This window comes from Mustela nigripes, chromosome 3 (genome assembly GCF_022355385.1).
Source record: "Mustela nigripes isolate SB6536 chromosome 3, MUSNIG.SB6536, whole genome shotgun sequence".
Classification (NCBI taxonomy): domain Eukaryota; kingdom Metazoa; phylum Chordata; class Mammalia; order Carnivora; family Mustelidae; genus Mustela; species Mustela nigripes.
In genome coordinates this window covers 43,914,207-43,932,118 of record NC_081559.1, presented here as the reverse complement: position 1 = coordinate 43,932,118, position 17,912 = coordinate 43,914,207, and the positions used below count along the sequence as shown (strand labels likewise).

Below are 17,912 nucleotides of genomic sequence, written 5' to 3'. Positions count from 1 at the left end.
GTGCAGCCAGGAGATGGGGGGGGCGGTGCTTGATAGGAGCCTGAGAAGGGTTATCTTCCCTTGTTCAGCAGGAATTTACTTTACCAGGTGCTTCCAGCTACCTCCAGGCACCAGAGATAACTGCCCGTGATAGCAAAAAGCACTCCCAGTTCTCAAGTCACAACCAGCCCAGAGACCAAGGGCGGAAGGGAAGAGGGAACAGCCTCATACCGAATGAAGAGAGCGCTCTGGCGGGTGCACGGGTCACGCAGGGCGGGCATGAAGCTGACTGTGCATGAGCTAGGGTGCTCATGGCCATGGTGAAGGAACAGGCAAGTGCACTCCTGGGATGGAGTGACCAAGGGGGACAGGACCCCGGCACCCCACAACAGGTGGGGTCAGGCACTAAGTGCAGCAGCACAGATGCACGTGGGTTTAAGAAAGGCGAGATGCCCTGACTTGCACATGTAATGATCATTCTGGATGTTGTGCAGAGTGGAAGGGACCACGGCAGGCGTCCAGATTGCAGATGGGGACGACCGGGTCTAGAGTCAGTGGCCACAGAGACACAGAAGACACAGATCTTGACATCTTGTGGAGACAGGACAGACAGATTGTCCCAGACAGACTGCCTGCTCATCAGTGAGAGACACAGAAGACACAGATCTTGACATCTTGTGGAGACAGGACAGATTGTCCCAGACAGACTGCCTGCCAAGGACCAGGTGGGACTGAGGCACTGCCTAGACTTCCACAGTGAGGTCCAGGATGGCAGGAGGCAGGATGGGGAGGGAAGGGAAACAAGGAGGAGACACACACACACCCACGGGCCCGGAGGGAATGTCCGATAAGCAGGCGGGGACCTTCGTCTCTCAGAAGAAAGGTCAGGACCTGCCCTGAGATGCTAAGTTCAAAGCCCTGAGCACAGGCTGGTGGAGCTGCAGGACAGGGTGAGTGCCACAAGGGAGCAGCTGTGGACAGGAGGCCGGGACGGTGCTGGGAGGCCCCTGGCAGGTGAGGAGGCCAATGCCTGACCAGGGCAGAGGAGAAACTAGCCAGAGTGAGGCACATAGTGAAACCTGGGACTTAGGCCTGGAGTCTGAGGGGGTCTGCGCAGGCCAGTGCATGGACCTGAGCCCTGACCTGTGGGCTCTGACACCGTCTCCAGGTAGCCAGTGTCAGAATTGAGTTCAAGAGTGGGACGCCTGGCTGGTACCACAGAACTGCCCTGTGGGGGAACCTGCCCCCTACCCCATGTCAAGGGTCGGGAGCCCTGTGCGCCGGGCGCGCAAGTGGGAGTAAAGGCGACTGGGCCTGGGGAAGACTCCCGTTCTCCCGAACCCGAGACAAAGCGCCAGCTCCATGAGCCCCGGCTCACCGAGGCTTACCTTCCCAAGGCCGGCAATCATCGGCGTATTCTCTGTCCTGCAAGAGACAAGGGAGTCAGTCCTATTTCCACGCAGAGCAATGAACCAGTGTCCCAGGATGGAGTCTGGTCTGTTAAAGTCATGAGTTCAGCTAGAACCAGAATCACACCTGTAACCCTCTGATGCTAAGCTTCCTGGTCCAGGCACCATTGCCATGGCCCACCTGGGGCAACCCTGGGACAATCCCTGGGTGTCCTCAGGGATGATTCTGTCTGGACCCTTCTCCTGTGCAGGAGTAACCCCTCCTCCAGCTGCAGAGCCAGGGCCCCCCTGTCAAACCCCGCAGGGGTCAGAGAGCCCAGTTCCACGCTGTTCCCATCAGCTGGCCAATCAGTTGCGCTCTTGACTGTCACGTGGGATGACTCGTGGGTTCCTAAACACTGTGCATGTGCAGGAAGGGGCTGCGGGACCCCTTCAGACCCGAGGCTCACACTCTTGACCTAACAAGCTGAAAACACAACTCTTCACTCTATTTTCAAGAAAAACAAAATAAATCGCCAACGTCATAATTTTCTGAATTTTCAGTTTGGGCTGAAGTTTGCTTAAACCTTTGGAGCTGGCTGCTGCTCACTGACCAGCAGATAACAAGATAAGAAAACAGGAACACAGGGCATTACAGGTAACGTGATCCTGCTGATCTCCCTTTGACAAGTTCATTGGTCAGTTCTGTTCCTGGAGACAGGTTCTGGCACCTGGGGTGGTCTGGGGAGGAACAAGGAGCTCTGCGTGGAGAATCCAGATGTCTGAGCTTGTCCTATACATGGAGTCTTAATGCCATCCCCTCTCTGGGTTTCACACCCCTCATCTGCGGGATAGCATGGCCAGACCAAGAGCATCTCTCAAGGTCTCTGCCTGTGAGTGCCTGGAGGGGCTGCCCAGGTGGAAGAGAGGGGACCCTGTGTAGAACCCGGCACCTGTCCCATCCTCCCTCCCCCCAAGCATTCCGTCAGCCACCTCTGCCTCCATCTGGAGTCCTGCAAACCCTGCTTCCCACTCCCAGTCCACACACTGAGCCACCCTATTAGGGCTTCCTGAACACATGGTGTTCTACTACTTCTTCTTCTTTTTTTAATTAATTTTCATTAATATATGTGATTATATTAGTGACATATATTCATATGTGATTAAAAGAAATAATACAGAGACATCCTGTGTACCCATTACTCAGCTTCTCCCCAGTAACACTGTAGTACAAGAGCACAATCAGGATACAGATGAGATATAGAACATTTCCACCACCTCAAAGGTCCCTCCTGTCAGCCTTTTATACCCAGACCTGCTTGCCTTCGGCCCCACACCTTCCTTAGCCACGTGCAACTGCTAATCTGTTCTCCATCTCTAATTCCATCATTTCAAGAATGTCGTATAGATGGAACCCGAGTTATCATTTTGGGGGACAGGCTTGTTCCACTCTGCATCATTCTGTGGACATTCCTTCCAGGCTATTGTGCGCATCAGCAGCTAACCCCTTTCCATTACTGAGCAGTGTCCACGCAAACTGTGCCACAGCCTGTTAAGTCTCATTAAAGGACATCTGGGCTCCTTGCAGTTGGCAGCCATTGCCAATAAAGCTGCTAGACACACTTGTGCGCAGGCTCTTGTGTGAACGCAAGTCTGCATGTCTCTAAGTGTCCAGGAGTGAAATTCCTAGATGGGATGGTGGGTGCATATCTAGTTTTAAGAGAAAATGCCAAGCTGTCTTCCAGAGCTGCTGTCCCATGGCCATTCCCATCGGCCACGTTTGAGTGAAACATCTGTGTCATCAATGCACTCTGTGTTGTCTCTGGTTTTTGTTTTAGCCATTGTGGTAGGTGTGATGTCTCACTGTGGTTTTAATTTGCATTTCCCTAACAGCTAAAAATGTTCGAGGTCTTCTCACATGCTTATTTGCTATATGTCTGTCCTCTTTGGTGAAATGTCTGTGACTATCTTTTGCCCGTTATGTGACTGAATTGTTTGGGGGTGTTGGCTGTTGAATTTTGAGAGTTTCCCTTATGTATTCTAGATACTAGTCCCTTGAGGATATATTCTAGTGCATAGCTTGTCTCCTCTTAAATTATCTTGCAGGGTGAAAGGTTTAAATTTTGATGAAGTTCAAGTACCAATTTTCCCTTTTATGGACATTTTTGGTATCAAGTCTGAGATCTCTTTGCTGAGGCCTAGAGCCTGAGGATGTTTTCCTGGTTTTTTTTCCTCCCCTAAAAGTTTAAAGTTTTTTCCTTCACATTTAAGTTCACATGTATCCTGAGTTAATATTTTACAAGGTGTGAGACTTGGGTTGAGGATCATCTTCTGCCTAAGGATGTCTAATTGCTCCAGTGCCATCTGTTAAGAGTATCTTTTCTCCACCAAATTACTTTTATATCTTTGTCAGAAAATCATGTGGGTATATTTCTGGTTGTATCTATTCTGTTCCACTGGTCTGTTTGCTGGGCTTTGACAGATATTGGGCTCAACTGATTTATCAATTTGGGGAGAACTGACCTTTACAATATTGAGTCTTTTGACCCATGAACATAGTATGTCTCTCCATGTATTTCGATCTTTGCTTTCTTTTAGCCACATTAGTAGTTGTCAGCTTACAAGTCCTCTATCTGAATATTTCTGAGTGATTATCAATTGTACTGTATTTTTAATTTTGTTGTTCAGATGTTCATTACCAGTATGCAGAAATATAATCAATTTTTGTATGTTTCTCTTATAACCTGTGATCTTGCTGAATTCACTTATCAGTCCTAGGAGTTTTCTTATCTATTCCTTGGGACAGAGACCATCATGTGAACTATAAAAAGGGGCAGTTTTACCTCTTCCTTTCCAAACTGTATTCCTTATATTTCCTTTTCTTGACTTCTGCACTGACTAGAACTCCTAGCCCTGCTGAAAAAGAAGTGAGAATGGACATCCATGTCTTGCTCCTGGTCATAGCAGTAGAACATTCAGGCCTTTACTGTTGAGTGTGATATTGACTGTAGGATTTTTTTGTAAATGCTCTTTCCAAGCTGAAGTTCCCCTCTCGTCATACTGTGAGGGTTTTTAATGAATGAATGTTAAATCTTATTAATGCTTTTTCTGTATTAAATTATGTTATTTTTCTTCTTTTTTTTTTAAGTAGGCTTTATGCCCAGTGTGGAGCCTAGCATGGGGCCTGAACTCACAATTCTGAGATCAAGACCTGAGCTGAGATCAAGGATCAGATGCTTAACCGATGGAGCCACCCAGGCACCCCAATTTTTCTTCTTTACTATGCTACATTACATTGATTGATTTTGAAATACTGAAACAGCCTTGCATCCTTGAAATAAACTCCATCATGATGCATATATTATTTTTTATATATTGCTGAATTCCACTTGCTAATATTTTGTTAAAGACTTCTGATTCTAAATTCATGAGAGATATGTGGTTCATAGTTTTATTTTTTTGTACCATCTTTATCTGGTTTTAGTATAAATTGATAAAATGAACCAAGGAAATGTTTCCTCCTCCTATTTTTCTGGAAGAGACTGCATAGAAATGGTGTTAATTCTTTAAATGTTTGGCAGGATTTTCCTGTGAAATTATCTGGACCTAGAGATTTCTTTTTGGGGAGTTTTAAAATTACAAAGTTAATTTCCTTTTCCTAATAATTATAAAGCGATTTAAATGATCAAGCGTCGGGGCGCCTGGGTGGCTCAGTGAGTTAAAGCCTCTGCCTTCGGCTCAGGTCATGATCCCGGGGTCCTGGGATCAAGTCCCGAATTGGGCTCTCTGCTCAGCAGGGAGCCTGCTTCCTCCTCTCTCTCTGCCTGCCTCTCTGCCTACTTGTGATCTCTCTCTGTCAAATAAATAATTAAAATCTTTTTTAAAAAATGATCAAGGTGAGTTGTTATTAGGTGAGTTGTGGTAATTTTTTTAAAATTTTATTTATTTATTTGACAGAGAGAGATCACAAGTAGGCAGAGAGGCAGGCAGAGAGAGAGGAAGGAAAGCAGGCTACTTGCTGAGCAGAGAGCCCGATGCGGGGCTCGATCCCAAGACCCTGAGACCATGACCTTTAACCCACTGAGCCACCCAAGTGCCCCTGAGTTGTGGTAATTTGTTTTTTGAAGAAGTATTCCACTTTATCTGAATTGTCAAGTTTGATATTGGCAATATATTTCTTCCTTCCTTTTTTTGTCAGTCTTACTAGATGTTTATCAGGTTTTTAAAAATTATTATTAAGTTTTTCTTTTCATTCCAGTATACTTAACATACATTGTTATGTTAGTTTTAAGTGTACAATATAGTGAGGGATTTGTCAGTTTTCTCAATATTTCTAAAAGGCTATTTCTTCATTTCAATTATTTTTTAAATATTATTTTTGTGTTCAGGGTGTCTGGGTGACTCAATTGGTTCAGCTCCTGACTTTTGATTTTGGCTTGGGTTATGATCACAGGGTCATGGGATCAAGCCTTCCAAAAGACTCTGCACTAAGCAGAGAATCGCATCCTCTGCCCCTCCCACTGTTCTCATTCTCTCTCACTAAAAGAAATACAATATTTAAAAAATTATTCTTGTTTTCAATTTCACTAATTTCTGTTCTCTAGTATTTCCTTATGTTTGCTTTGGAGTATTTTGCTCTACTTTTTCTAAGTTTTTCAGGTGAAAGCTTATTGACTTCAGAGTAATCTTTTTTTTTTTAATTAAGATTTATTTATTTATTTAGGGAGTGCCTGTCAGTAGGGGAGGGGCAAAGGGACAGGGAGAGAGAGAACTCAAGCAGACTCCCCACTGAGCTCAGAGCCCAACATGGGGCTTGACCTCAAGTCAGGGATAAAAGAGGTGAATGAACACCCAGGGAACCCACTACCATGTTGTTCCTGTTTCTCCTTGTTGGAATGTCTGATAAAAGGTGTGGCCCTGGCACCACCTCATTCCCTGGGTACAATGTCAGCTTATATCACAGGGACACAGGAGCTGTCAGAAAGGAAGCTAGGTGCTTCTGTGCAACTCTGCTCATCCCATCATCATAAGAACAGCAGCACATCTTGGCCAGGAGGCCTCCAGCTTTGAATCATCCCAACAGAGACTAAAGATCTGTAAATGTGCAGAACCCATCAATGGAGAAAATTCGGACTCAGCAGTGATGTAGAAAGTGCCATTACAGTTCTTCGAAGAGACAAGGAAAAGCTACCGCCCTCCAAGCCAACAGTTGGGCTGGTAGGTCAGAGACTTCATTAACCTTCTATCTTACCCTGGCCTGAAATTCCGTTCTTGTCCACCTCCAAACAGCATAGGGTACAGAGGTGTAAGTTCACCAAGCCCTCGGACATAAAGTGCTCCAATCCTGGGACCGTAGAACTGAAAGGAAAAAATCAGCCATTTATTCAACAAGAACCTTCTGAGTTCCCACTTTGTATGCACTCTGAGTGCTTAGAAGCACACAGAGAAAGACTCTGTGTCTTTCCCGGTAGCTGTGCTACCCATCACCACTCCAGACATGTCAGAGTCACAAACTTTGGGGGTGCAGGGCAGAGCCTGGACTCTTGTTCCTAGCCTGAGAGGGTTGACTGCACATCACAGAACAGAATTTGTAAAAGGAGATGGGCTGGAAGTTGAGACTGTCGAGGGTTTTTCCTGGGTAGGACTCCATGTTTTCAAACTGACACTGCAAAAATCATTAAGTGCCATAGTATCAGGTCAGCACACAAACTCCTTCGGAAACTAGCTGAGCACCATGCCTCAATATGGAGGACTAAAAATATTTCAGGTCCTAGTCAGCTGCCAAAAAGATGAGCAAAGTCTCAGAAGGGTCTTCACTCTTGTTTACTGTTTTCACTACCACCTTGAAGATAAGAGCTGCTAGAACCAAACCTTTGCATTCAGAAGTTGCACTTTAAATCAAGTTAGAGAAAGCAACATCTTGAGTCTCTCATCTTCCGTCCTGGGGGTGGGGCCTATGAGTTGGCTGATGAGGAATCTACAGGCACTCTCTGCCCAATGCAGAGAATGCTCAGTATCTGGCTGAAGTCACCTGTCTCCTGTCTCACCTGAGGCCTCCACACCCCTCCACAGCTCTGCCTGGCCACCCCCCTCTTATCCCAGGTTGGGTTACTGCTGGTCTCTCCTCCTGACGCTCGTGAGGGTGGGAGCTGCAAGTTTTGTCACTTTGTCCCCTGAGAGCACTGGACAACAAATGGATGATTGCTGGTGCTGTGGTTCTGCTCTAAGGTGGGCCTTGAGGTCATGGAGGGAAGGAGGCCTCTGCGGATGCACCTTGTGCCCCACGATGGTCAGGAAGTCCACGCCCAGGTCCTCCACATCCACGCGCCGTTTCCCCAGGGCCTGTGCCGCGTCTGTGTGTAGCAGAATGACAGGCAGCCCGGAAGTTGCCCGCTTTTGGTTCAGGGCTTTAATTCGCTGACTGATTTCAGAGATGGGCTGAAGTAGGGAAAAATAAAGAGTTGAGTATGTTGCTTTGATTTCATGAAAGCTGAATGAAAGAAATCAGGAGTCATTAATGAGGAGAGGAGGAAGAAGAGGGAAGAGGAGGAGGAAGGAGGGAGGAAAAGAAAGGAAAGGAAGGGAGGAGGAAGGAAGGAGGAAGGAAGGAAGGAGGAAGGAGAAAGGAAGGAGGAAGGAGGCAGGAGGAACAATGAAGGAGGAAGGAAGAAGGATGAAGAAAGAAGATGAAGACAATGACAAAGACGAAGATGACAAAGATGAAGAGGACAAAGACAATGAAGACAACGAAGATAAAGAAGAAAAAGAAGAGGCCTCGGGAGAGATGCAGGAGAATATAAAGTAGAGCCTGAGCCCCCTTCATTCCTACTAGACTTTTTTTTCCCTCCTCTCTAGATTTTCTTAGAAGGATAACTAACTCAGGGCACCTGGGGTGGCTCAGTTGGTTAAGTGTCTGTTTTCGGCTCAGGTCATGATCCTGGGGTCCTGGGATTGAGTACCATGTCAGGCTCCCTGATCTTTGGGGGGCGGGGGGAAAGATAACCAACTCACCATGATGACACCCGTCTCGTTATTGGCCAGCATGATAGTCACGAGGCACGTGGCGGGGCGGACAGCTGCCAGGATGTCCTCAACCTCCACCTGACCATTCACCTTGGACACTGGCACAAAGGTGACCGCTGAGGGAAAAACACATAAACCAAGGTTAATCTTATAAAACAACCTGTTTGGGAAGTTCATTTAGATACAGCCTAAGAAAAGCATTCTCCACATTTTAAAAGTAATTTATTGTAAAAGTTCAGGAAATGATAAGGGCCCAGAAGGAGGTAATACACTTTTAGTTCACGAGAGCATCTATTTAAATTTTTTTTTTTAAATTTAATTCCAGTATAATTGACATACAGTGTTATATTAGTTCTGGGTCTACAATATAGTGATTCAACACATCTATCCATTACTCACTGCTCTTTATGGTAAATGGACTCCTAATCCCCATCACCTATTTCCCCCATCCCTCCACCCACATGCCCTCTGGTAACCATCACTGTGTTCTTTATATTTAAGTCTGATTTTTGGGTTTGTCTCTTTTTAAATTTGCTTGTTTTCTTAATTAAATTTCACATATGAATGAAACTATAAAGTATTTGTCTTTCTCTGACTTATTTCACTTACTACTATACGTCTAGATCTATCTATGTTGTTGCAAATGGCAAGATTTCCTTCTTTTTTTATGGCTGAGTAATAGTCCATTATATACACCACATCTTCTTCCATCTATCAGTGGAGACTTGGGGTGCTTCCATGTCTTTGCTATTGTAAACAATGCTGCAATAAACATAGGGGTGCATATATCTTTTTTCAAATTAGTGTTTTCATATTCTTTGGGTAAATACCCAGTAGTGTGATCACTGGATCATATGATAATTCTACTTCTAATTTTTTAAGGAACCTCCATACTGTTTTCCACAGTGGCTGCATCCCACCAACAATACACAAGTTTTCTTTTTGCTCCACATTCTTGCCAACCTTGTTTCTTGTGTCTTTGATATTAGCTATTCTGACAGATGTGAGGTGATATATCATTGTAGTTTTGATTTGCATTTCCCTGATGATGAGTGACATTAAGTATATTTTCATCTGTCTGTTGGCCATCTGGATGTCCTTTTTAGAAAAATGTCTGTTCATTGTTTTAATTGGATTATTTGGGGTTTTTTTGGTGTTGAATTGTATGAGTTCTTTGTATATTTTGGATATTAACATTTTATCAGATATCATTTGCAAATACCTCCTTCTGTTCAGTAGGTTGTCTTTTCGTTTTGTTGATTGTTTCCTTTGCTGTGCAAAAGCTTTTTATTTTGGTGTAGTCCCAACAGTTTATTTTTGCTTTTGTTTTTCTTGCCTAAAGAGGCTATCTTGAAAGAAGCTGCTATGCCAATGTCAAAGAAATTACTGACTGCTCTCTCTTCTAGGATTTGTATGTTTGAGTCTCACATTTAGGTCTTTAATCCATTTTGAGTTTATTTTTGTATAGGGTGTAAGAAAGTGGACCAGTGTCATTCTTTTGCATGTAGCTGTCCAGTTTCCCCAACACCATTTGTTGAAGAGACTGTCTTTTTCCCATTGCATATTCTTTCCTGCTTTATTGAAGATTAATTGACCATACAGTTGTGGGTTTATTTCTGGGGTTTCTATTCTGTTCCATAAATCTATGTGTGTATTTTTGTGCCAGTACCATACTGTTTTGATTATTTCAACTTTGTAGTGTATCTTGAAATCTGGGATTGTGTTACCTCTGGTTTTGTTCTTCTTTTTCAGGATTCCTTTGGCTATTTGGGGTCTTTTGCGGTTCCATACAAATTTTAGGATTGTCTTTTTTAGTTCTGTGAAAAATGCTATTGGTATTTTGATAGAGATTGCATTAAATCTGTAGATTGCTTTGGGAAGTACGGACATTTTAACAAATTTGTTTTCCCAATTCATGAGCATGGACTGCCTTTCCATTTGTGTCATTTTCAATTTCTTTCATCAACTTTAGTTTTCAGAGTACAGGTCTTTTACCTCTTTAGTCAGGTTTATTCCTAGGTATCTTACCATTTTTTTTTTTAAAGATTTTATTTATTTATTTATTTGACAGAGAGAGAGATCACAAGTAGGCAGAGATGCAGGCAGAGAGAGAGAGAGAGGAGGAAGCAGGCTCCCTGCTGAGCAGAGAGCCCGATGCAGGACTCGATCCCAGGACCCTGAGATCATGACCTGAGCCGAAGGCAGCGGCTTAACCCACTGAGCCACCCAGGCGCCCGGTATCTTACCATTTTTGGTGCGATTGTAAATGAGACTGTTTTCTTCATTTTTCCTCCTGCTGCTTCATTATTAGTATATAGAAATGCTATGGGATTCTGTATTTTGTATTCCACGACTTTACTGAATTTGTTCATCAGTTCTAGTAGTTTTTTGGTAGAGTTGTTAGTGTTCTCTATATAGAGTATCATGTCGACTGCAAACAGTGAAAATTTTACTTCTTCCTTACCAACTTAGATGACTTTTCTTTCTTTCTTTTTTTTTTTTTTTTTTTTTTGTCTGATTGCTGTGGCTAGGACTTTTAGTACTGTTTATTTTTTGCATACCTACTAATGGTTTTTGATTTGTGGTTATAATTAGGTTTAAATATAACATCTTATGCATAATAGCAGTTTGTAATAAGTTGATGGTTGAACTCATTCTTAAATCACTAAATTTTCCCTCCTCTCCCCCACACATTCTAGGTATGTGGCATCATACTTTACATCCTTTTATTTTATGAATCCTTTGACTGGTTTTTATATATATACTTAATTTACTGCTTTTGTGCTTCCTACTTTTCTTATTCGTATTTATGGTTTTTCTTTTCTACAAAGAGAGTCTCAGTCTCCTCCCCTTTAAAATTTCTTATAGGGCTGGTTAGGTGCTAGTGAATTCTTTTAACTTTTGTTTGTCTGTGAAACCCTATCTCTCTTTTTATTCTGAATGATAGACTTGCTGGATAGAGATTTGTTTGGCTGCAGGATTTTTTCTTTCAGCACTTTGAAGGTATCATGCCACTCTCTTCTGGCCTGCAAAATTTCTGCAGAAAAATCAGCTCACAGCCTGATTGGGTTTCCCTGGTATGTAACTGTTTCATCTTGTTGCTTTTACAATTATCTCTTTATCACTACTTTTTTGTCATTTTAAACGCTATGTATCTTGGTGTGGACCTACTTACGTTGATTTGGTGGGAGCTGTCTGTCTCCTGGATCTGGATTTCTGTTTCCTCTCCCAGATTGGGAAGTTTTTAGCTATTATTTCTTCAAGTACATTTTCTGTCCCCTTTTCTCTCTCTTGTTCTTCTGGGATTCCCTACAATGCCAATGTCATTACTCCTGATGGTGTTGCTGAGTTCCCTTAATCTATGTTCATTTTATATTATTCTTTTCTCTCGCTTATGTTCAGTTTGTCCTCCAGGTCACTGACCCATTCTTCTACTTCCTCTAGTCTGCTATTTATCCCCTCTAGTGTATTTTTAAGTTACTGAGTTTTTCATCTCCTCTTGGTTCTTTTTAATGTTTTCTCTTTATTGAGGGTTTCACTGAAGTCCTCCACTTTCTTCTCAAGTCCAGTGAATACCTAATGACCATTACATTAAATTCTCTATCAGGCATATGATTTATCTCCATTTGATTTAGCTCTCTTGCTGTGTTTGTGTCCCATTCTTTCCTTTGGGACAGATTCTTCTGTCTCCTGATTTTGTCTAACTTTCTCTGTTTCTCCATTTCTGTGTGTCAGGAAAGTCAGCTATGTCTCCTGCTCTTGAAATTAGTGGCCTTATGAAGGACAGGTCCTATAGTGCTCTCCTATGCAGTGTTCCCTATTCATTAGAACCTAGAGCTTCAGAGGTGTCTCCTATGTGCACCCTGCTATTGTAGCATTTGCCTTCAGTCCCAACTGTCTGCAATGGCTGTCTTTGCCTGTTGTAGACAGGGTTTGGTCCCTGTGTTGTTAATGCATGGGTCTGCAGGAAAACATGGCGGTGGGACATGCAGTGCCAGAAAGGTCTGCACCAGTCCCCTGCAGGAAGGGAACTGCTGCTGCCCAGGAAAACTACCCAGGCCAGGATGGAGGATGTAGGTCCACAGAAGAGTGTGGGGGTGGGGTACACTGTTAGCAAGCTAGGTGGAGAGTGTTATACTACACTGGTTCCCACAAGTGTCCATGTATCTAAGCTGGGGGATGGAGGAAAGAAATGGCTCCCACCAGCTCCTTTGTTCTTGGAGAAGTCTCCCAAAAGACACCACCCCTCCAGCACACACTCTGAGATTAGTAAATAAATCTCCTTCCCATACACCCAAGGAGTTGACCAAACTGCTGTTTCTATGCTGTATCTCCAGGGGGTTGTTAGCTCTACTATCTCTGTAAGGGCGGGGCCTCAGTTTCCTCTTGGGTCTCCCAGCTCTTCCAGAGCCAAGCCTGTTGATTTTTATAGTTCTAGGTGTTAAGCCCCACTGATTGTAAGAACTCATGAAGTGAGGCCCCTCTAATTTTCAAAGCCAGTGTTATGGAGATCCATTTTCCCAGGGCAGGTTCTTCACACCTGGGGTGCCTGGATGGGGTCTACTCCTCTCCCCTCACTGAGCCCATGCTGTCCCTCCCCACCATGCAGTTCCATGGGTCCATCTGGCTTCCAACCATGTCTTCACCTTTCTATCCTCTTTGACATAGCCTCTTCTCTATGTTTAGCTGTGGAGAATTTGTTCTGCCAGTCTTCAGGTCACTTTGGGGGGTATCTACACTGATGGGGACGTTATCTAGGTGGATCCATGGGACGAGGTGATCCTAGGATCTTCCTAGTCCACTATCTTTATGAGAACACCTTAAAGGACCAAAGTACTTAACTTTCACTCACTTGACACTTTGCAAACATTCATTAATCACCTACTAGGTTCTAGGCACTGCTCCAAGCTCTTATAATCTCATCACCTCAGACAAATAAATGAAGGTGACTGAATCAAGATTTTGGTTCAAAATGATATAAGATAAATGTATCCACTCTCCCCTCAAGGTCCGAAATGAGAGAACAAATATTTTCTAAATTAGGGGTATCCTCCTGTGGGCAAGGAATTTTGAGGAATTCCCAGAATACAGCAAGATGATAGCATTAGATTAATAGGAATAGGAAAAAAACACTCAGAACAGTAATAGGCGAAAACCATGACCGGATCTAGTGATTATCTAAGTGCTGGGTGCACAGCGTGGAGTGCTGGGAGGGAGAACTGCGTGGCAGGCAGGGGCTGCGTGTCATGACCTAGCACCCTTACCAGCTACCTCGCAGGTGAGCAGCGGAAGCACTGGCAGTGACTGAGAAAGAGCACACGTGCCCAAGAGAGGGCTGGCAGGCCAGGGTGGGCTCCAGGGATAGGGCAGAGACTAGCAAGAGAAGGGTGGAGCTCAGGTATGCATTACAAGACTTCAAGGAGAGCAAAAAAAGGGCCCCTCTGGCCAGGATTACACGTCTTGGGATGCCTGGGTGGCTCAGTAGGGTAAGTGTCTGCCTTTGGCTCAGGTCATGATCCCAGGGTCCTGGGATTGAGCCCCAAGTCAGGATCCCTGCACAGTGGGGAGTCTTCTTCTCCCTCTCCTTCTGCCCATCCCCCTGCTCATGCTCTCTCTCACAAATAAAAAAATACTTTTTTAAAAAAAGTATTACTCATCTTATTAAGCACATGAAAGGATGCTCAACATCACCAGACATCAGGGTAATGTAAATCAAAACCAGGAGATACCACTGCACATCTCCCAGGACAGTGGCAATAAAAGATAATGACAATCGCAAATGTTGTCAAGGATATGGAGAAATAGGAATCCTCGTGTCCTGCTGGAAAAAACAGCAAAGGGTGCAGCTTCTTGGGAATACAAAAGTCAGCTCAAAAGGTTAAACACAGAGTTAGTCTGTGACCCAGCTGTGCCTCTCCTGGGTGTAAGTTCAAGAGAAATGAAAACATACATCCACACAAGAACTGGTACACAAAGGTTCATAATGGCATTAGTTATCATGCCAAATGATCATCAAAGGTTCATCCACTGATGAATGGGTAAATAATGTATTATTTATAGAGACTGGAATTCACATAAAATGGAATATTATAAACCCATAAAAAGAAACTAAGTACTCATACATGCTCCACCATGAATGAACCCTGAAAACATGCTAATTGAAAGAAATTTGTCAAAAAGACCACTTGTTCTCTGATTCCATTCTCACGAAAGTCCTATGAAATAGGGCAATCTTTAGAGATGGACATGGATTAGTGGTTGCCTGGGGGTAAATGGAGGCAAATGCAGAATTACAGTGGGTGGGCACAAAGTTTTGGGGGGTCATGAAAAGTTCTGTAACTGATTATGATGATGGTTACACAAGTAGGTGAATTCACTAAGAACCACTAAATGAGAGAGGGAGAAGCAGAATCCTCAGTGAGCAGGGAGCCCCATGCGGGACTCAATCCCCAAGACCCTGGGAGCTGAAGGCAGCTGTTCAACCGATTGGGCCACCCAGGGGCCCCAAAGTCTGTGTAATTTGAGCAGGAGGTTAAATGCAACAGCAAGTAAGAATGATTCGTTGCTCTTCCCTGTAAGTTCGGAAAAGAAAGAAAGACAGGGGGATAAAAAGGCAACAGGGATTAAAAGGAACAAGAGCTGAAATAAGAAGATCAGACTCGATCTCTCTCTGTTTTTATTGTTAATGTAGTGCATCTAGGTAAGACCGGAAAGAGAAAAACTCCTATAGTAGTCGAACAGGAAAACCCACAGAAAGGCTTCACAGTCAAATGGAGCACTATGGTGCTTTAATCTGGGTTATATAAGTACTTTCTCTCGATTCACTTTTAGGTTTCCAGGCAGATCAGAAAAGCTGAGGGGAAAGTCACTTTACTTCAAGGAAAGCATTCACCTCAGCTATCTTGGGCCGTGGTCTGTGTCCGGTGTCTCGAGGCTTCCTCACATGGGAAAAGTGAAATGTCAGAGCCGCTGCTCTTGCCCACCAAGCTCGGCCGACCCCTCAGGCTGCCTGTGGGCTGTCTGCCTCCGGGCCCACTGGCGAGAACCCCCTCTTATGCAGAGCTGAAGTCGTCCAGCAAGAGCACATTTATTCTGGTGTTCGCCCCCTGACACTGATGTCCACCCCTGCTGCTGAGGTCTATCTGACCCTTGTCCTTCTTACCTGAGGAAGTGGAAGCCAAGATTTAATCCTTAAAATCCAAGTGAAAAGCACCGTTTAGCATTTATAGGCTTATTATTTCACATGTATATATTCATTATACACAAGAATCTTAAGTATCATTCAGTTGCTAGATCTAGACTAGACTAGAGCTCCATGTGATGACCCATTTCTTCCCTAGGGGACACTCTGGCAGCATTCCCGGCTCCCGTGTCCAGACAGGCTGTCTAACCCTTGCACCTGCTGACCTCCAGGGAGGCTGCGAGTGGAGGGTAAATGATTCACCGGGTCCTGGAATCAGTGTATGGTGGTAGGTGGAGCTGGTCACTCACCGGCCGCTCGTTCTTTGAGCAGGTGCTCCAGGGGCAGGCGGATGGAGTCGTGTTCCACGGTGCAGGTGATAAGATGGGGCGCGGCCCCGTCCAGCGGGCTGCACAGATCGGCCGGGCTCCCCGCAGAGGGGCGGGTTTGGTGGAAATGTTTCACCATGGAATGGATTACTAAGTTGTTGGACTGCAGAGAGCAGAAAGAGCATTTACGAGACCTGGGCTAAGGGGAGAGCCACGGCAACACTTTCTCGGCCTTCATTTTCCTCATGGCTAATGTTTAAAAAAGGGAAAATGGTCTCAAAGTCATACAGCTTCTGAATGGCCAATGACAAAACCTTCCAAAAAGGTCAGAATTCATTGCCAGTCAATTAATGCCTGTCTTATTAAGCAATGTTATGAATTTTTCAATTTTATAAATTGAAAAAGCAGGTACCCACTGTTGATGGGAGTATAATCTAGCATATGAAGGGCCATTTGGTGTATCTGTCAAATAAGCCCTCTGACCCAGTATGTCTGTGTCTTGGACTTGATCCTATCACTTGCACAGAAGCAAAATGAGGTACAGAAAGGTCCTTATTAGGTATAGCACTGTTTGTAATAACTCAACCTTGGAAAGCCCTTCAGTGTCCACCAGTAAAGGGATTTTTAAGTGCCCAATGGATACCAAGGAATAAATATCAAGGAAAAGCTTTATGTGTAGAGATCCAAAGATCTCAAATAGAAATATATTTCCTAAATAATAATACAAAAAAAGGTAGCAGACATTATATACAGTATTCTACCCAATTTGTATATAAAGGGGGAAATATACACGCATTTGCTCATATATGCAAAAATATCCTGGAAAGGGTACACAGGGAAGGAGATTAGAATATATAAGTCTACATAGTTATTTGCTTTTAATGCAGAGACTCTCTGGAAGACACCAAGAAGCTAACAATATTGGTTTCCTAAGCCAGAGTGGATAACATAAGGGTACAGGGTAGGAGAAGACTTTAAAAACAAAACAAAACAAAACAAAAATTTTTCTCTTAGTTTAAATTATAACATATATACAGGAAAGTGTATAAAATATAAACCTAAGTTTAACAGAGAAATGAGGCAGTGAAGACTGGAAGACTGTTACCTGATCAAGACAGTGGACACTGCCCCACACAGAAGTACCCGGACGTCCCCGCAGTCACTGTCCCCTCTCCACCCCCTCGGAGCTGTCTCCCACACTGATACGTACAGTAATCATTCCCCTGCTTTTCTGGATATTCTGACTTCCTAAGCAAACACCTGTAAACAGTACTATTTATTTTGTCTCTTTTGGACCTTGGCATGAGTAGAACTGAACGAACTTTTTCTCGGTAAAGATCCAATCCCTTGGAGCATTTGGGGGTCCCCCACAATGAGGGGGACAGAGCCTGCACTGGGCTGAAGGGCCCACGTGCTGCTATTCTGCATGCAGAGGACTTAAGACAGTATCCAGCTGGAGGGGGGGGGGCACAAAGGCAGCCCATGCTGTGGCTCACTGATGGGTGCCATGTGGGATCAGGTAACAGGGAGGAGATGGTCAGGGACCCACAACTCAGATGGGTTCCTCCACCCAGTGGCAGCTTCCGGAGAGGTCCCGGGGCACATCCTTGTGGGAAACACTGCTGCCCCATATAGCCATTCTATCCAGAAGACAGGTTCCCTGGGGGCTCCCACGGCTGGAGAGTCCCCACAATCCCATCTGAGGCCCCCATGGATGACAGTGTAAAAGGTGACCCAATGACTGTGAATAGGATGGAGATGCCCAAGATCCTCCCATGTGCCGCACGTGTCCATCAGTTGCTGCCGAAACCTGGAAACGGCTGCCCTGCCCTGGGCCACAGTGGGAGTGCAGGGGCCTTGGTGGGAAACAGTAGGTCCCATCTGAAAATGAACCGTGTGCTCGAGGACCACGAAGGTCCTTGGCATCAGATAAGACCAGGATGGCCCTACCAGGCAGCTGGGGCCGAAGTAGCTCCTTGTGGGCCACCAAGAACCTGGCCCCAGGGGTGGGCA

General features: G+C 44.6%; 1 protein-coding gene across 7 annotated transcripts in view; it reads right to left on the bottom strand.

The window, feature by feature from the left end:
• The window catches only part of SCLY (selenocysteine lyase), a 33,422-nt gene that overhangs the window by 4,526 nt on the left and 10,984 nt on the right, over positions 1 to 17,912 (bottom strand). For all 7 annotated transcript variants that reach the window (XM_059393822.1, XM_059393817.1, XM_059393818.1 and 4 more), the window contains 5 exons: positions 15,882 to 16,062; positions 8,379 to 8,506; positions 7,641 to 7,805; positions 6,619 to 6,725; positions 1,368 to 1,404 (listed from right to left, as the gene is read on the bottom strand). In XM_059393822.1, the coding sequence (XP_059249805.1) occupies positions 1,368 to 1,404; positions 6,619 to 6,725; positions 7,641 to 7,805; positions 8,379 to 8,506; positions 15,882 to 16,062 (618 nt within the window). The remainder of the gene's footprint in view (positions 1 to 1,367; positions 1,405 to 6,618; positions 6,726 to 7,640; positions 7,806 to 8,378; positions 8,507 to 15,881; positions 16,063 to 17,912) is intronic.